The following is a 19258-nucleotide window of genomic DNA, read 5'->3' on the forward strand; positions in this document are numbered from 1 at the left end:
ACGACCTCATGGACTGCAGCCTACCAGGCTCCTCTATCCATGGGATTTTCCAGGCAAGAGTACTGGAGTGGGGTGCCATTGCCTTCTCTGACACACACTCAAGGGGCTGTTAAAGAAAAAAGGAACACTATTATGACCATGTTTAAACTGAACTTCTTCATACTGTTGCTTCATTGCTTTCATTATGATTTTGAAAGTCAATGTGAGTGATTCTCTGGTTCCCCAAACCTGAAAGAACCCAGCAAAAAAAAAAAAAGAAATACTTACCCAAATATCCTGCCCTCGATTCTACTGTCAGTGGTTCATTGCCGACAAATGTACTGCTTTGCAGGTCTGCCTTCAGGTCGAGAAAGCCCCCAGCCCAGTCCTTGGCTCCAACGGCCCCCACAACGCCATGGCCCTGCCAAGAGCGGGAGACGAGTGGGATCAGCTTCATTCTCACCACTTTCCTCTGCTGGCTGCCTCAGGCCCGTCACTCACCTCGCTGAGGTCCGCGCTGATCCCGCTGGAGGACAGCTCCATGTTGAAGGATGTCAGGTCCTGTTTGCTTGTGCCTGAGGGATGAAGTAGGGAGAATGGGCTGAATCCCAAGGAGCAGTGATGCTCATGAAAGGACTGAGAAAAAATCACACAGCATCTGCCCATAGGCAAGGTAGAAAGAGCATGAACTTTTTGGGGGGCTGTGTCACTCACAGTTTATGGGATTTTAGTTTCCCCACCAGGGATCGACCCTGGGCCCCTAGCAGGGAGGGCACCAAGTCCTAAACACTGGACCACCAGGGAATTCCCAAGAGCATGGATTTTAGAGTCAGACAGGGAAACCACTTATGCCCTGAGTGTCCCCTGAGTCTCCATGGGACCCAAATGTGGATATTCTGTTATCCAACTCAGCACATCTAAGAGGCAGCTCTTGATTTCTGTTTCTCCTCGGGCTTCCCCTCTTCAATGAATGCCACTCCCATCCACCCAGTGACTCATGCTAAAAGCCAGGAATCAACCTTGATTCTTCCCTTTTCCTTCCGTTCTGTGTAATTTCTTTTTGACTGTGCCTCAAGGCACGTGGGATCTTAATTCGCTGACCAGGCATCGAACCCACATCCCCTGCGGTGGAAGCACAGAACCCTCACTACTGGACTGCCAGGGAAGCCCCTTTGACTTCATTTTTTCCTTTTTTCTATGCCGTTTTCCACAGAGCAAGTTAATTCTTTTTTTGAAAAATGTGTATCAGATTCCATCTTTCACTTTCTTAAAGCCCTTCACAACTTCGCATTGGTCTGAAGACTAAAATTCAAACTCCTTATGAGGAACTGGGAGGCCCTGCCTTCCTCTCACCCTTCTCTCTCCCTTACTCCCCACATTCATTACACCAATCTTTCCCCCATTCCTCCATGTCCATTTCTGCCCCGTCTCTGGGCCTTTGCACTTGACCTTGTCTCTGACTATAATCCTTTTTGTCCACTCTCCTCCCATAACTGTCTGATTCTCATCTTTCATGCCTCAGCTCAAAAGTCATCTCTGAGTGAATTTTATCCCAATTTTAAAAAAACAGCCTCTCATGGGAGTTCCTGGTGGCTTAGTGGTTAGGATTCCAGGCTTTCACTCTGTGACCTAAGTCCAACCTCTGGTCAAGGAACTGAGATCCCACAAGCCGGTTGGTGTGGCCACAAAAAAAAAATCTGCATCTCAGAAAGGCCTTTCTTAAAAAGCTTCCTTAATGTGGCTTCTTCCAGTTAAACCTGTATTATCTCTTTATTCATTTCCTTTACAGTACTTAGCAGGGCTTCCCTGGTGGCTGAGAGGTTAAAGCATCTGCCTGCAATGCAGGAGACCCGGGTTCAATCCCTGGATCGGGAAGATCCCCTGGAGAAGGAAATGGCAACCCTCTCCAGTATTCTTGCCTGGAGAATCCCATGGATGGAGGAGCCTGGTAGGCTACAGTCCACGGGGTCGCAAAGAGTCAGACACAACTGAGTACTTATCACAGTCTTGAAACATCCTGCTTCAATCCAGTTGCTCAGTTGTGTTTGACTCTTTGTGACCCCATGGAGTGTAGCACGCCAGACTTTCCTGTCCATCACCAACTCCTGGAGCTTGCTCAAAGTCATGTTCATCGAGTCAGTGATGCCATCCAACCATCTCATCCTCTGTCGTCCCCTTCTCCTCCTGCCTTTAATTTTCCCAGGATCAGGGTCTTTTCAAACGAGTCAGTTCTTCGCATCAGGTAGCCAAAGTATTGGAGTTTCAGCTTCAGCATCAGTCCTTCCAATGAATATCTAGGACTGATTTCCTTTAGGATGGACTTGTTTGATCTCCTTGCAGTTCAAGGGACTCTCAAGAGCCTTTTCCAACACCACAGTTCAAAAGCATCAGTTCTTCGGCACTCAGCTTTCTTTATAGTCCAACTCTCACATCCATACATGACTACTGCAAAAACCATAGCTTTGACTAGACACACCTTTGTAGACAAAGTAATGCCCCTGCTTTTTAATATGTTGTCTAGTTTGGTCATAGCTTTTCTTCTAAGGAGCAAGCGTCTTTTAATTTCATGGCTGAAGTCACCATCTGCAGTGATTTTGGAGCCCCCCAGATAAAGTCTCTCACTGCTTCCGTTGTTTTTCTGTCTCACTATCTTTCTTTGTATTTATTTGGTTTTGGCTGTGCTGGGTCTTAAGGGCTTTCTCTAGTTGCCACGAATGGGCTTCTCATTACAGTGGCCTCTTCTGTTACAGAGCACAGGCTCTAGAGTGCTTGGATTCCACGGGTGTGGCACCTGTGGGATCCTACTGGATGAGGGATCGAATGCATGTCCCCTGCATTGGCAGGAGGACTTTCAACCACTGGACCACCAGGAAAGCCCCCTATCTTCCTTTATTCAACCTGAACATGAGTTCTATGTTGACACTATCCCTGAGAGTCTGATTCACAGTGCCTGCTCCATGGTTGCTGCCAGCATTAATCAATAAAATGAAAATAATTACCACCAGCCTGGCAAGGATACTAAGAAGAATGGATTCAGTGATATAGATAAAGGGCCTGTGACCTGTAAGTTTTTAAGAACCATAGCCATTATTATGCAGATGTGTTCATTCACTGAAGAAATATTTACAGTCACTAAATATTTGGTGCCAGGAATACAGTGGTGGAAAAGCAGGCACAATGCTTACTGAGATAGACATCTCAGTATAGTGTGGGAGACAGACATCTAATAGAGAGTTCTTTCTCTTTTTCAATTTTTTTCAGTCCAAGTTTTTGTTTGTTTTAAATTTTTATTTATTTATTTGGCTGCACCGAGTCTTAGCTATGGCATGCAAACTCTCAGCTGCAGCATATTTCCTGATTAAATCTGGGCCCCCTGCATTGGATGTACAGAGTTTAAGCCACTGGACCCCCAGGGAAGTTCCTATTTGTTTGTTTTTTAATTGAAGTATGGTTGATGTACTTCCTCCAATGATTTTCCAATGTATTCTTTTTTTTTTTTAAATGTATTTATTTATTTTTGGCTGTTCTGGGTCTCCATTGCTGTGCAGGCTTTCTCTAGTTGTGATGTTTCTCACTGCCGTGGCTTCTCTTATTGCAAAGCTTGGGCTCTTGGGCGCTTAGGTTTCAGTCATTGTGGCTGCCAGGCTCTAGAGCACTGGTTCAATAATTGTGGTGCATGGGCTTAGTTGCTCTGTGATATGTGGGATCTTCCCAGACCAGGGATCAAACCTGTCTCCTGCATTGGCATGCAGATTCTTTACCTCTGAGCCATCAGGGAAGCCCTCAATATATTCATGACTCCATGGCTAGAATTAACAAACTTGAACTTCCCTGAATGGACATCAGACTTATGCCTCCTGCAATGGAAGCTTGGGGTCTTAACCACTGGACCCCCTAGGGAAGTCCTAATAGAGAGTTCTAATAGAATGTATATCACAGGGGTGTGATGGGGGACAAACATACAGTGGTTAAAGCAGCACTAGGATCCCAGACTTGGGATCAGCAAGGAAGTACCAGAGAGGATGGCATGTAAACTATGATCTGAAGGATGAGTAAGGGCAGGGAGGATAGAGGATAAGAGCTGTGACTTACTTAGAGCCTACAAGCTCCCAGGCACTTTCCAAACAGTCATTAAGGCTTCAACTGTGTACCTTAAAGAACATATATTGAAGTCTTAACCCCTAGTACCTCAGAATGTGACCATATTTGAAAACAGGGTCTTTACAGAGGTAATCAAGTTAACAACTTACTGACCAGAGACATGGTTATACGTCTTTTGTTGCTCGGATGTTATTGACAGGAGTGTTTCAATATTCCCTTACATAACAAATTGCCAGCCACAGGCATTAGCTTATGATGTGTTTATGTGAGGTCATTAGGGTGGGCCCTGATCCAATATGACTGGTGTCCTTATTAAAGGGGCAATTTGGACACAGAAGGACAGACATGCAGAAAAGATAATGGCAGACACATAGGGAAAAGACAGCCAGGCAACCCGAATGATGCAGCTACAAGTCAAGGAATGCCAAGGAATGTTAGCAAACACTGGAAGTTAGAAGAGGTGGGGAGGGACGTTCCTGCTGGTCCAGTGGCTAAGACTCCACACTCCCAATGCAAGGGGACTGGGTCAGGGGACTAGATCCCACACGTTGCAACTAAAGATCCTGTGTGCCCCGATGAAGATCAGAGATACTGTGTGCCTCAACTAAGACCCAGCACAGCCAAATTAATTAATTATTCAACTTAAAAAAAAAAAAAAAACAGGCAGGGAAGGATTCTCTCCAAAACCATCCCAAGGAGCATGGCCCTGTCAAGCTTTTGAGTATTGATTTCTAGGCTCCAGAACTGTAAGACAACCCATTTCTCTTGTGTTAAGCCCCCTCATATTTGGTACTTTGTTACAGTAGCCCTAGGAAATGAATACAGTGGTTAAAGCTTACCACCTTCTGAGATAGCTATTACTATTCCCATTTGACAGAGCAACGAGCCTCAGAGAGGGAAAGTGACCTGGCTGAGGTCACACAACACAGGCAGAGTGAATTCTGCTTGGTCCCATTATATATAACACATTGCCTCTTCACATGATGTGAACACCAAGGCTGTGTCCTAAGTGAAGGGGCTTCCTGGGGGAATCACGTACCTTTCAGAGACTAGGCTACTTGGGGAAATACTCTCTTGTCTGACAACTACAACCAAACCTTCTCTTATTCTGGGGCAAGAAAGAGGGCCTGCGGGCTCCTTGCACTCAGCCCCTCCCTGCTTGCCCGTCTCAAATAATTTGAAGCCCAGGATAAATGACAGCGAGGGAGCTGAGTTATGGAAACAAGTATAGTCATTCTACAGGACACAGCTGACACCAATAAGACAGGTCAGCTCAGAGCCCCGTCCTGGACCAGGCTGAGCTTCAAGAGGAAGACGGAACTTCAAAGGAAAATAGAGGCTGCTCCTATATCACCCTTCCCTAAGTTCCTACCTAAGGTCTTTTATCCAGAGAACTCTTAGCACAGTGACACATGCTCTGTAAGTGCCCGTGATTATTATTCCACGTGCCTCAAATCTAACGTCCTAGGCGAGGTTCTCTATACAACCCCCAAACCCTCTCTCCCAGGGCCTGCCACTCACCCTCAATGACATAGATCTTTTTTTGCAGCTCAGTGAATAGATCTTTCAGCTTCTCAAATGTGTCCAGGATCTTTACAAACTCCTCCACGGGTTTGGAGGCAAACTGATGGAGCGCCTCCTGACTTTCTTTGGTCTTAAAATTTTTTCCAATCTGGAAGAAATGAAGAGTGAAGAGCTGGCATCTCCAAACTTGCAGTACAATTTCCTACTATTTTCACAAGACCCTGGCCCCAGGGAGAAAGGGAGTGGGGTTCAAGAATAGGAGAGGGAAGACGGGTCCTAAGAAGTAGCAGGGACCTGGGGCCTGTACCCCAATGATGTAGCGGATGATGTCTTTGGCCGCATCAATGTTGTGTTCGTCGGTGGCTTCCCCATCAGTGATGATGATAAGCACTTTGGTGGCATCTGGGCGGGCTCCCAGCTCTTGCCGGAACACTTCTTTCCTGTATCCAGGAAGAGGGGGATGTAAGAGACTCCCCCCAAATCCTCTGAGGCTCCGCCTCACCATGCTCATTAAGTCACTGCCCTGCTGATGATGACAAATCCCTCTTCACAATCCCCAGGCAGCTATTTCCAGCCCTCAAAAGCTCTCTTCTGAGCCTCCTTCCTCAGCCCAGGTCACCATATCTCTCCTTCTGAGCCAGTGGTCTTCAACGGAATTCTAGGTAGCCACGAGGTTGTCCCAGAGGCTATGGGCAGTGAGGGGAGACTCTGGGTTTCCTACTCTCCATTTCAACCACATGGCAACTACCCTTCAATCAGTTAGATATGCTGGTGATCTAGGTGAGATTCCAGTGGAAAGATGGGTTACATAGCCAAAGAAAACTGGAAAGGCACTCTTCTAGAGAAAGCTCATTCAACACCACCTGTGCCTTCCCAACCATCTCCAGGCTGCCTGTACATCTCTGCAACAGCAAGTTTCCTAGGGAATCAAAGAGACTTGTTTCTACATCAATCTCCCCCACAAATCATGAGCTCCCTGAGGAAAGAGCCATATTTGATTTGCTGCTGTATCTCTGGGTCCTGACTCGAGTAGGTGCTCAGTCATGTGACAGAAGAGAAAGCAAGGACGACTAAATTCTGGACAGGTCCAGGCTGCAAATTCCTGCCCTGGCCACAGCCTCTTTCTGAAGCGAGACAGGCTGCCCACAACTTCCCCTGGGACAGCCACTCTATCTGAACCATCCTTCTCTCCTCACCCCACAGCTAACCAAAGATGGACAATTTATCCAAGAGTGGCCATCCCACCATCCCTGACTTAGGACATGATCTGCTTTGGGCACAGAAGCTGAAAGTCACCTGGAGAGGCCACAGTGTGAGGTGAAGAGATATGAGGGGAGAAGGGGAGAGCTATTAACACGTGGAAGCTGCCAAGGACAGAAGAACCTGATGGGTGGGCCGTGTCAAAACCACTTGCTGCCAATACCTCTGGTTCTATCTCGGATGCAAATGTTTCCCCAGCTTCCATCCACCTGAACATGGTCTATCATGGATCCTGTTCAAGGATTCCCACCCTGGTTTAAGCCACCATCATCTTTCTTCTAGATTGTTCAATAGCCTGCAAACTGGCCTCCCTGCTTCCACCCTTGCCCCTTCCACAGTCTGATCACAACTCTGCAGCTGGAGGGATTCTTTTAAAAACATAAGTCAGATGATCACTCCTCTGTCCAAAATCACCAATGAGAGACTTCCCTGGTGGTCAGGTGGCCTATACTCTACGCTCCCAGTGCAGGGGGCCCAGGTTTGATCCCTGGTCAGGGAACTAGATCCCACATGCAGAAACTAAGACCTGACACAGCCAAAAATAAATAAATAAATAAAAATTTTAAAAAAAGGTCGTGAGAGTGACATTGAAACATATACATTACCATATGTAAAACAAATATCTACTAGAAAGTTGCTGTATAACTCAGGGAGCTGAGCCCGGTGCTCTGTGAGGACCGAGAGAGGTGGGATGAGGTGGAAGGTGGGAGTAAGGTTCAAGAGGGAGGAGACATATGTACACTTATGGCTGATTCACGTGGCTGTATGGCAGAAACCAACATGACATTGTAAAGCAATTATTCAACTAAAAATAAATCAATAAAAGGACCTGAACTAAAATTGCTCCACTTGAATTCTTACAATAACCTGTCCCTTGCTAGATCTACCTGTTGAGTTCCTACACCTTGCAACCTGAAGAAGCTAGTAATACCCAGAACAACCAATGGATGGGATCTTTCACAAAAGGGAACTCACGCAACATAGTTGATGGCACCAAAGGTGTTGGTCAACAAACGCATGTGTTTGACTCCAGCCAACAGAGCGTCAGGGTCCTTCTGTCTAATGTAATCCAAGAAAGTAAATTCTGTTTTGAAATATGTAGAAAACTGAACAGCCGCAAACTAGAAAGAAGAAAGAAGACATGAAACTCTTTACACAGCCCTTCCCACTTGTCTGCTCCAATCTCAACTTCTTATCCAAGACCTGGGCAACCCAACTCCACATTCCTGCCTCAAATCATTCTTTTGAAAATGAGGCTGTATAAAAAAAGAAGAAGAAAATGAGGTTGTATATAAACAAACACAGAAATAAATGCATTTCAAATCCCTTATAGAATGCTGTCTGCTGGGCTCTGGCTCTCTGGGTTTGCCCACCTCACCAACAGAGATGGTTCCTAGCAGCCGTATTTCTGCTCAGTATGAATATGACCCTGCAAAACTGGATACAACTGGCTGGGCCGAAGTTGGCCACTGGACTGAGGTGAGGCCAGTCAAAATCTTTCCTGTGTGAAATTGGAATTTACAGAGGGAGGGGCTGCTTGAGAAGATGATTTAAAAAATTAAAAAAAAAAAACCCAACAGCCCTCCTGCAGCTTGAACATGTGAACTTGGGCACTTTCCACCAGCCCATGTGATCTAAAGAAGCTGAGAGCCAGTCTGCAGAGAGAAACAGAAAGAAAGAAAAGAGGGAAGCAAGAGCCAAAAAGAAACAGAAATACGAATTAGGGAGAATTCTCGAAGCAAAGGTCCAGTAATAGTCATGCCCTTAGGTTATAGAGACACTTTGTATTAATACTAGATTTTCCCTTTACGCCTTTAGGTAACTATTGCCTACCACCAGGAATCCTAACTACTATATTTACCTGGTAGGAAGAGTTGCTGAGTTTCTTCATCACATCCTTCATGAAGTCCACAATTTTCTCAAATTCATCTTGCTGCAAGCTCATTGAGCCATCAAACAGAAATACCAAGTCTACGTTGCCCTTTATACATTCTACAGAGGTCAGACACGGAGGGACTTGGTAAAGAGTCTCCAGGGGTTGGCCTGCCCATGCTTGTTCCCATGAAAGGGCAACCACTCGGAGGTATCGCTCCCCACTGGGCCCCCCACTCCTTACCCTGATAACCAGGGTGCCCTTGCAGCACCGGACCCCTCAGGTTCTCGTGGATGAGGTAACACAGACCACTTAGATAGATGTTCTGGTCACATGTTCGAGACAGCCCAGGATCACAGGCCTGAAGGAAGCAAAGAGTTTCAAAAAGGTTGAGGTGGGCTTCCCTGGTGGCTCCATGTGGTAAAGAATCTGCTAGCCAATGCAGGAGACACGGGTTCGATCCCTGATCCGGGGAGACCTCACATGCCTCAGAGTAACTAATTCATGTGCCACAACAATTGAGCCTGTGTTCTAGAGCCCAGAAGCCAAAACTACTGAAAGCCATGTGTTCTAGAGCCTGTACTCTGCAATAAGAGAAGGTGCTGCAGTGAAAAGCCTGCAACTACAATGGAGAGTAGCCCACTCAGCAATGAAGACTCAGTCCAGCTAAAAAAAAATTTAATTAAATTATTAAAAAATAAAACGGGTTGGGGCTTCCTCTTGCTGTGTGTCTTTTGTGCATCATCAACCAAGAACAAAAACCTTCATCACATCCTTCATGAAGTCCATAATTTTCTGAAATTCATCTTTCTGAAAGCTCCTTGAGCCATCAAACAGAAACACCAAGTCTACTTTGCCCTTTAGCATCATTATCCCTCGACCCTCATTCCTTATATCCAACTGGTTACCCAGGCAAGGTAATTCAGCCTCCAGGTCTTTTGTATCAGTCTCTTCATCCTTACTACCAATGCTATACGCCAATGGATGCTCACTGCCTCCAGGATGAAACCTAAACTCCTTAGTTTGGCATTCATATTGTTTCAGTGGGCACTAGTATACATTTCCAGGCCCATCTGCCTCTATTCCCAAAAACACATTCTGCGTTTACACCAAATCAAATGACCCTCTATTCCTAGAATCTTCAATGCTGCCTCCTTTTTGATGACTGTCTTTCCTGCCAGACTGTAATTTTGAAAGGTCTGGCTTATGTCATAGTCATCTTTATATCTCATTCCCCTTTCCCCCATCAGAACCCAGTACAGTGCCTAGTAATCATAGCTAAGTAGCCAAACTCCAATTAAATACTGGATAAATATTGGGTTGGCCAAAATGTTTGTTTGCGTTTTTCCATACTGAACCCAAAGGAACTTTTCACCCAACCCTTTATTTCACTCACTTAACCTTCTGTCTCTCATACACCTGGGTCAGAAGGATACTGCTGAGATGAACTGTGAAGAACAACAAACTCTGGCTCAGATAGCAATTTGATTCAAATCCTGGGTCTACCTCCTTAAAACCGTGTGATCTTGACAAAGGCTTTTAACCCCTTCAGTCCTGTTTCTTCCTGTGTAAAATGTGTATACTGATCCCTATCTCACCTCTGTCCTAAGGATTAGAAGAGATAACGCAAGGTTTCTCAAGCTTTAGGCATTTGTGTATGAATTCACAATTTCTGCCATATGGGCATATCACACATACTATTATTTATTTAATATTTCATTTAATTAAAATTTATATTTTTAAAAGTGAAGTACAGTTGATTTACAACGTTAGTTTCTAGAGTACAGCAAAGTGTTTCCGTTACATATATACACACACACACACACACACACACACACACACATTCTTTTCCATTATGGCTTATGACAAGATATTGAATATAGTTCCTTGTGTTATATAATAGGACATTGTTGGGAGAGAAGGGATAGGGGAGGACAGGATTGGGAGTTTGAGATTAGCAAATGCAAACTATTATATATAGTTATCCTATATAATGTATATTATACATAGGATAAACAGCAAGGTCCTACTGTATAGCACAGGAAACTATATCCAATATCTTGTCATAAGCCATAATGGAAAAGAATATGAAAAAACATACGTATAACTGAGTCACTATGTTGTACAGCACAAATTAACACAACATTGTAAATCATCTAGACTTCAATAGAATTAAAAACAAAACAAAAAAACCCAGGACTTTGTTGCTTAAAATTTACTTTTTACAACTTTAACCTCATCCTAAGCAATGCATACTGAAAGAGGAATTCCCCAGGTCAGTAGGTGCCCAATATGCTAATGGAGATCAGTGGAGAAATAACTCCAGAAAGAATGAAGGGATGGAGCCAAAGCAAATAGAATAACCAGCTGTGGATGTGACTGGTGATAGAAGCAAGGTCCGATGCTGTAAAGAGCAATATTGCATAGGAACCTGGAATGTCAGGTCCATGAATCAAGGCAAATTGGAAGTGGTCAAACAGGAGATAGCAAGAGTGAATGTCGACATTCTAGGAATCAGCGAACTAAAATGGACTGGAGTGGGTGAACTTAACTCAGATGACCATTATATCTACTACTGCGGGCAGGAATCATTCCCTCAGAAGAAATGGAGTAGCCATCATGGTCAACAAAAGAGTCCGAAATGCAGTACTTGGATGCAATCTCAAAAACAGAATGATCTCTGGTTTCCAAGGCAAACCATTCAATATCACAGTAATCCAAGTCTATGCCCCAACCAGTAATGCTGAAGAAGCTGAAGTTGAACGGTTCTATGAAGACCTACAAGACCTTTTAGAACTAACACCCAAAAATGATGTCCTTTTCATTATAGGGGACTGGAATGCAGAAGTAGGAAGTCAAGAAACACCTGGAGTAACAGGCAAATTTGGCCTTGGAATATGGAACAAAGCAGGGCAAAGACTAATAGAGTTTTGCCAAGAGAAGGCACTGGTCATAGCAAACACCCTCTTCCAACAACACAAGAGAAGACTCTACACATGGACATCACCAGATGGTCAACACCGAAATCAGATTGATTATATTCTTTGCAGCCAAAGATGGAGAAGCTCTATACAGTCAGCAAAAACAAGACCAGGAGCTGACTGTGGCTCATATCATGAACTCCTTATTGCCAAATTCAGATTGAAATTGAAGAAAGTAGGGAAAACCACTAGACCGTTCAGGTATGACCTAAATCAAATCCCTTATGATTATACAGTGGAAGTGAGAAATAGATTTAAGGGACTAGATATGATAGATAGAGTGCCTGATGAACTATGGAATGAGGTTCATGACATTGTACAGGAGACAGGGATCAAGATCATCCCCATGGAAAAGAAATGCAAAAAAGCAAAATGGCTGTCTGGGGAGGCCTTACAAATAGCTGTGAAGGGAGAAGAGAATCGAAAAGCAAAGGAGAAAAGGAAAGATATAAGCATCTGAATGCAGAGTTCCAAAGAATAGCAAGAAGAGATAAGAAAGCCTTCCTCAGTGATCAATACAAAGAAATAGAGGAAAACAACAGAAAGGGAAAGACTAGAGATCTCTTCAAGAAAATTAGAGATACCAAGGAAACATTTCATGCAAAGCTGGGCTCGATAAAGGACAGAAATGGTAGGGACCCAACAGAAGCAGAAGATATTAAGAAATGGCAAGAATACACAGAAGAACTGTACAAAAAAGATCTTCACAACCCAGATAATCACAATGGCGTGATCACTCACCTAGAGCCAGACATCCTAGAATGTGAAGTCAAGTGGGCCTTAGAAAGCATCACTATGAACAAAGCTAGTGGAGGTGATGGAATTCCAGTTGAGTGATTTCAAATCCTGAAAGATGATGCTGTGAAAGTGCTGCACTCAGTATGCCAGCAAATTTGGAAAACTCAGCAGTGGCCACAGGACTGGAAAAGGTCAGTTTTCATTCCAATCCCAAAGAAAGGCAATGCCAAAGAATGCTCAAACTACCGCACAATTGCACTCATCTCACATGCTAGTAAAGTAATGCTCAAAATTCTCCAAGCCAGGCTTCAGCAATATGTGAACCATGAACTTCCTGATGTTAAAGCTGGTTTTAGAAAAGGCAGAGGAGCCAGAGATCAAATTGCCAACATCCTGTGGATCATGGAAAAAGCAAGAAAGTTCCAGAAAAACATCCATTTCTGCTTTATTGACTATGCCAAAGCCTTTGACTGTGTGGATCACAATAAACTGTGGAAAATTCTGAAAGAGATGGGAATACCACCTGATCTGCCTCTTGAGAAATTTGTATGCAGATCAGGAAGCAACAGTTAGAACTGGACATGGAACAACAAACTGGTTCCAAATAGGAAAAGGAGTACATCAAGGCTGTATACTATCACCCTGCTTATTTAACTTATATGCAGAGTACATCATGAGAAATGCTGGACTGGAAGAAGCACAAGCTGGAATCAAGATTGCTGGGAGAAATATCAATAACCTCAAATATGCAGATGACACCACCCTTATGGCAGAAAGTGAAGAGGAACTCAAAAGCCTCTTGATGAAAGTGAAAGTGGAGAGTGAAAAAGTTGGCTTAAAGCTCAACATTCAGAAAACTAGGATCATGGCATCTGGTCCCACCACTTCATGGGAAATAGATGGGGAAACAGTGGAAACAGTGTCAGACTTTATTTTTTTGGGCTCCAAAATCACTGCAGATGGTGACTGCAGCCATGAAATTAAAAGATGCTTACTCCTTGGAAGGAAAGTTATGACCAACCTAGATAGCATATTCAAAAGCAGAGACATTACTTTGCCAACAAAGGTCCGTCTAGTCAAGGCTATGGTTTTTCCTGTGGTCATGTATGGATGTGAGAGTTGGACTGTGAAGAAGTCTGAGCGCCAAAGAATTGATGTTTTTGAACTGTGGTGTTGGAGAAGACTCTTGAGAGTCCCTTGGACTGCAAGAAGATCCAACCAGTCCCTTCTGAAGGAGATCAGCCCTGGGATTTCTTTGGAAGGAATGATGCTGAAGCTGAAACTCCAGTACTTTGGCCACCTCATGCGAAGAGTTGACTCATTGGAAAAGACTCTGATGCTGGGAGGGATTGGGGGCAGGAGGAGAAGGGGATGACAGAGGGTGAGATGGCTGGATGGCATCACTGACTCAATAGACATGAGTCTGAGTGAACTCCAGGAGTTGGTGATGGACAGGGAGGCCTGGCGTGCTTCGATTCATGGGGTAGCAAAGAGTCGGACATGATTGAGCGACTGAACTAAACTGAACTGAAGCAATGCAATCCAAGGAATCATGAATTTGAGGGACTTGTATATTTTTTTCTAATAAACCATTAAATCAATGTATAACTATTAAAACGTTAAAGTTGTGTACAACTGTAAGTCATCTTGTGTATGAATGGTCACAGATATTTCACATTTGGGAAAAAAAAAAACTGAGGTAGGTAAGGTCCTAAAAAGAGCTGATAGTTGGGTCTCAATAAATGCTGCTGCTGCTGCTAAGTCGCTTCAGTCGTGTCCGACTCTGTGCGACCCCATGGACGGCAGCCCACCAGGCCCGCCCCGTCCCTGGGATTCTCCAGGCAAGAACACTGGAGTGGGTTGCCATTTCCTTCTCCAATGCATGAAAGTGAAAAGTGAAAGGGAAGTCGCTCAGTCGTGTCCGACTCTTAGCGATCCCGTGGACTGCAGCCCACCAGGCTCCTCCGTCCATGGGATTTTCCAGGCAAGAGTACTGGAGTGGGGTGCCGTTGCCTTCTCCACAATAAATGCTAACTGAATCTAAATCTCTCTGGTGCCTTTAATCTTCCATAGGATCTTTTTTTAAAAATCAGAGTATATTTGCTTTACAATGTTACGTTAATTTCTGCTGTACAACGAAGTGAATCAGCTATACGTATACATGGCCCTCTTGGACCTCCCTCTTGGGCCCTCTTGGACCTCCCTCCCACTCCCCTCATCTCACCCCTCTAAGTCATCACAGAGCACTGAGTTTAACTCCCTGTGCTATACAAAAGCTTCCCACTAGCTAGCTATTTTACACATGACGGTGTATATGTTTCCATTCTAATCTCCCAATTCGTCCCACCCTCCCCTCTCCAATTGTGTCCACACATCCATTTTCTCCGTCTGCGTCTCTATTTCTGACCTGCAAATGGATTCATCTATATCACTTCTCTAGATTCCACATACATATGTTAATATACGATATTTGTTTTTCTCTTTCTGATTTTCTTCACTCTGCATGCAGACTCTAGGTCCATCCACATCTCTACAAATGACCCAGTTTGGTTCCTTCTTATGGCTAAGTAACACTCCCTTGTGGGGTTTCCCCAGTGGCTCAATGGTAAAGAATCCACCTGCAGTTCAGGAGACTTGGGTTTGGTCCCTGGATCAGGAAGATCCCCTGGAAGAAGAAATGGCAACCCACTCCAGGATTCTTGCCTGGAGAATCCCATGAACAGAGGAGCCTGGTGGGCTATAGTCCATGGGGTTGCAAAGAGTCAGACACAACTCAGAGACTAAACAACAGCAATATTCCACTGTATACATGTACCACATTTTCTTCATTCATCTGTATAGGATCTTTAATTCACTTTTTTCTTTCATCTCTCTTTCCTAGCAAAAGCTTCATAGGTACTGACATCACACTATACAAAAATCTTACCAACAGGTTGTCACTTGTGGGGTCTGTTGCCAAGGTCATTCCCAAGTACTTGGAGGTATAGTTGGAACCTGTGGGCACCAGAAGATTCACCTGGAGAAACTTAGGCAACCCAGGTGTGATGGGGCCAGCCTCGACTTCCTGAGCATATTCCTCCCAAACCAGTTACTCACTCAGTGTGACTGGCAGGCAGTCTCCAGTTTCTGGCTGGCATTGATACAGGTTTCCCATGCTGTTCCCTTCGCTTGGAGCTCCCACGACAACCCTGATGAGGAATTCCACCTGTCAGATGGAGCTGCCCAGGTCTTTACCAACTACTCCGACCTATTAAGGGGGTTCAGACCTCCCAAAAGGTTTCTGGAAGCAATTCAGCCACTCCCTATCTGGGTGGATGCTAAGTTCCCATCTCTTCCTTATTGGACCCCAGAAAAATAATCCAATATGCCAGAATTCTAGAAAGTTAAGGATCTTTTCCATTGACTGTACAGAAAAACAGGCCCAGAGAATGATCTGCCAGAATGTGACACTGTGGTTTCATTCAATCAGCAATCAATTCAAAAGTCACATATGGCTTACCTGCTATGTGCTATGTACTAGGGATGGAGAGGGGTTTTGAGAGAGAAACAAAATCTCTGCCTTGAAGGAGTTCACTGTTTAGTTTGGGAGAGAGTCTGGAACTGAGAAAGTGTGGCAAAGCGTTTTAGGGGTTGTCATATGTATTCTATTAGGCACTTATAGGGCTTTTTTTTTTTTTCCACTTTTCACACCACAATGTGGGGTCTTAGTTCCCTGACCAGGGATTGAACTCTGCCCCTGAAGTGGAAGCTTGGGGTCCTAACCACTGGACCACCAGGAAAGTCCCGGGGCGCTTTAACGATGGATGGTTCTCATCCTACTATCAGATGGCCTTGCTTGGATCCCACTACAGACTCCTCAAAACAGGAAGGTCCTGGTCAGGGCAGAGAGGGCCTGTGGCAACACTCACCCATTTCCAACTTGCAGAACGCGGTACCCAAAATGCCTCCCGGCAAGTGGAAAGGAGAAGTTTTGCACATGTCGCACATCCAGGTTGTAGCTCCAGGCTGGGGCTGAGAGACCAAAAGCGGGTCAGCCACTTCCGACCAGGGGCTCCTCCTTACCTCACAAGCCCCCACAGTGGCAGGCGCTGATTGGCCGCCAACCACACGCCCCCAGTGTGGTCAGGCCACCCATACCTGGGGCAGGACCAGGAACTGCCCTCCAACCTCTCCTGGGGGCCTGGACTACAGGACATATGGAAGCAGCAATTCCTACTACCCAGAGCTCTAAAGGACACACACTTCCGACTGGCCTCTCAGCAAAGGAAGGATGAGAAGATGGTGGCACCTAACGGAGGAGCAATCTGAAGGGGCCCCCCTTGGCGATGGGATGCCGCAAGGGTTTGCATCTCCTCACACATCCACTTCTTCCTGGGACATGGGGCCCAGTCGCCCTGAAAACTCAGATCATTAGCCTCAGGCTTCCTCCCTGTGAAAGTTGGAGATCCCCTGATGCTGTGAGGCTGCCTCCTTGCTCAAGTAACGCTCCCTAACTTCCCCCACCCCCATGGACCAGTCTCTGCCATAACCATTAGATCTCAAATTCCCCATTGCCTCCCCAACCTCAGTGATCCTTGGTGTCATCTGAAAGGCCCCAAACTGTCTTTTTTCAGCCCTGCTTTCCTTACAGGTCTTGGGCTTATTTCACACATCTTAAGATGTCAGAGATGCAGGCCTCGTTTATTTAGATGAAGAAACTGAGCCCCAGAAAGAGGGAAGGGACTTGTCCAAGATGACAATGAGAGGTAGAAGCACGCATAGAACCAGATCCTAGGCCAGATCTATGTGTGCATTAACCATTCCCCCCAAAAAGCATGGCACCCCACTCCAGTTCTTGCCTGGAGAATCCCATGGACAGAGGAGCCTGGCGGGTTACAGTCCATGCTGCTGCTGCTAAGTCGATTCAGTTGTGTCCGACTCTTCGCGACCCCATAGACGGCAGCCCACCAGGCTCCCCTGTCCCTGGGATTCTCCAGGCAAGAACACTGGAGTGGGTTGCCATTTCCTTCTCCAGGGTTTGCATAAAGTTGGACACAATTGAAGCAACTTAGCACCCAGGCACATCTCCTTTCTAAGGGCCCCTCCTCCACCTCTCACTGCTGTGACCTTTTTTCCGTCTTTTGCCTGAAAAGACCTTCAGATCCTGCCTGTAGTTTGTTTGTCTGACTTTGTTTTTCTTCCCCTCTCTCCAGGATTCCCCAGGGCCCCGCATTACCTACGGCTCATGCCACCCTTAAATCAGCTGCTCATTTACTCCGTTCTACAAAGTCCTGCTGTTTCCCTCAGCACAGAGGCATGCCGCTTCCCCTCCCCATCTCCCTTGCCTACCAAAGACAAAAGGTCCAGACAGCAGCAACCTCAGCACGTTGATGCAGGAATTCATCCTTCAAGCCAGCTGGAGGGAGCCAGCCCAGGTATAGTCTCAGAGGGCTCTTGGGATTTACTGGCGACAGGACTCTTTGAAAGAGGGAAATGATAAAGTCCCAGGGCGTCTTGCAGTGGAACTTTCTCACAGAGGCGCCAGGCTGGTGACAGAATCTGGGGGAGAGGGTTGTGCCTAGGCAGGTTGTGAAACTGTGGGTTTGAGAGGAAGTTTAGCAGGTTAGACATTTCCTGTGCCTCTTGCATTTTTATATTATCCTGGGGAAGACAGCACAGTCGTGCTGCCCAGCAGCTGCGGTGTCTTAGTCCTTCACCAACACGAGAACTTAAGATTCGTTAAAGCTCAGGGGAAGACTGGTCAGATGAACTGTGGTACAACCGTCATGGAATGCATGTAGCCACAAAAAAAGAAGGAGGAAAGAAAAAATAAGATGGGGGTGGGGGAAAAAGGATGAGGTAGCTTTCCCTTGACATTGAAAGATGCCCGTGATATGCTCAATCACTGTTGAAGAAAAAAAAGCAAGTTACAGAGCAGTGTATTTAATCATTCATTTTGAGTCTAAAAAATAACAACAAAACACTAATTTCCACAGAATGGAAGATATATGATTTGTAAATCATCTGGTACAGGACTTGTATCCAGAATATATAAAGAACTCTGGTGAGACTTCCCAGGCGGTTCAGTGGCTAGGATTCCAAGCTTCTACTGCAGGGGGAGTGGATTTAATTCTTGTTCTGGGGACTAAGATCCCACATGCTGTGAGGTGTAGCCGAAAAAGGGAAAAACAAAACAGAATATATGCAGAACTCTTGTAGCTCAATGATAAAAAGACAACCCAGTTTTTCAAGTGGGCAAAGAATTTTAACAGACATTTCTCCAAAGACAGTATATAAAATGGCCACTGAGCACATGAAAATGTCCAACATTATTAGTCATTAGAGAAATGCAAATCAACACTAAAAGATACCACTTCACACCCACGAGGATGGCTAAAAATGAAAGAAAGAGAAGAAGTAAGCATTCGTGAGAATGTGGAGACATCGGAACCCTTCTTACTTTACCAGTGGGAATTTAAACTACTGTGGAAAACACTTTGACAGTTCCTCAGAAAAGTTAAACACAGTTTCAGTCTAGATCCAAAAGAACTGAAAACACGTGTTTGCAAAAAAACTTGTGCAAGAGTGCTCAAATCAGCATTATTCATATTAACCCAAAATTGGCAACAATGCAAACATCTACCAACTGATGAATGGGTAAGCAAAACATGGTCTATTCGTACAACAGAATAGTACTCAGTCATAAAAAAAGAACGTTATGACATCCCCTACATGTGGAATCTAAAAAGAAATGACACAAATAAACTTATCTACAAAACAGAAAGAGACTCACAGACTCAGAAAACGAACTCATGGTTGCCCC

The 19258-nt window shown here is 45.0% G+C and overlaps 1 protein-coding gene across 1 annotated transcript in view; it reads right to left on the bottom strand.

The window, feature by feature from the left end:
- ITGAL (integrin subunit alpha L) overlaps nucleotides 1–17989 on the bottom strand; it is a 49477-nt gene extending 31488 nt beyond the window's left edge. Inside the window, 11 exon segments of the mRNA XM_005888807.3 lie at nucleotides 268–400; nucleotides 481–554; nucleotides 5602–5752; nucleotides 5912–6044; nucleotides 7840–7985; nucleotides 8726–8856; nucleotides 8981–9098; nucleotides 15383–15450; nucleotides 15553–15644; nucleotides 16365–16467; nucleotides 17785–17989. Coding sequence (XP_005888869.2) covers nucleotides 268–400; nucleotides 481–554; nucleotides 5602–5752; nucleotides 5912–6044; nucleotides 7840–7985; nucleotides 8726–8856; nucleotides 8981–9098; nucleotides 15383–15450; nucleotides 15553–15644; nucleotides 16365–16467; nucleotides 17785–17839 — 1204 coding nt within the window. The 5' untranslated portion in view covers nucleotides 17840–17989.
- Between the last annotated feature and the right edge of the window lie 1269 nt (nucleotides 17990–19258).

Source organism: Bos mutus, chromosome 25, assembly GCF_027580195.1.
Source record: "Bos mutus isolate GX-2022 chromosome 25, NWIPB_WYAK_1.1, whole genome shotgun sequence".
In the NCBI taxonomy this organism is placed as follows: Eukaryota; Metazoa; Chordata; class Mammalia; order Artiodactyla; family Bovidae; genus Bos; species Bos mutus.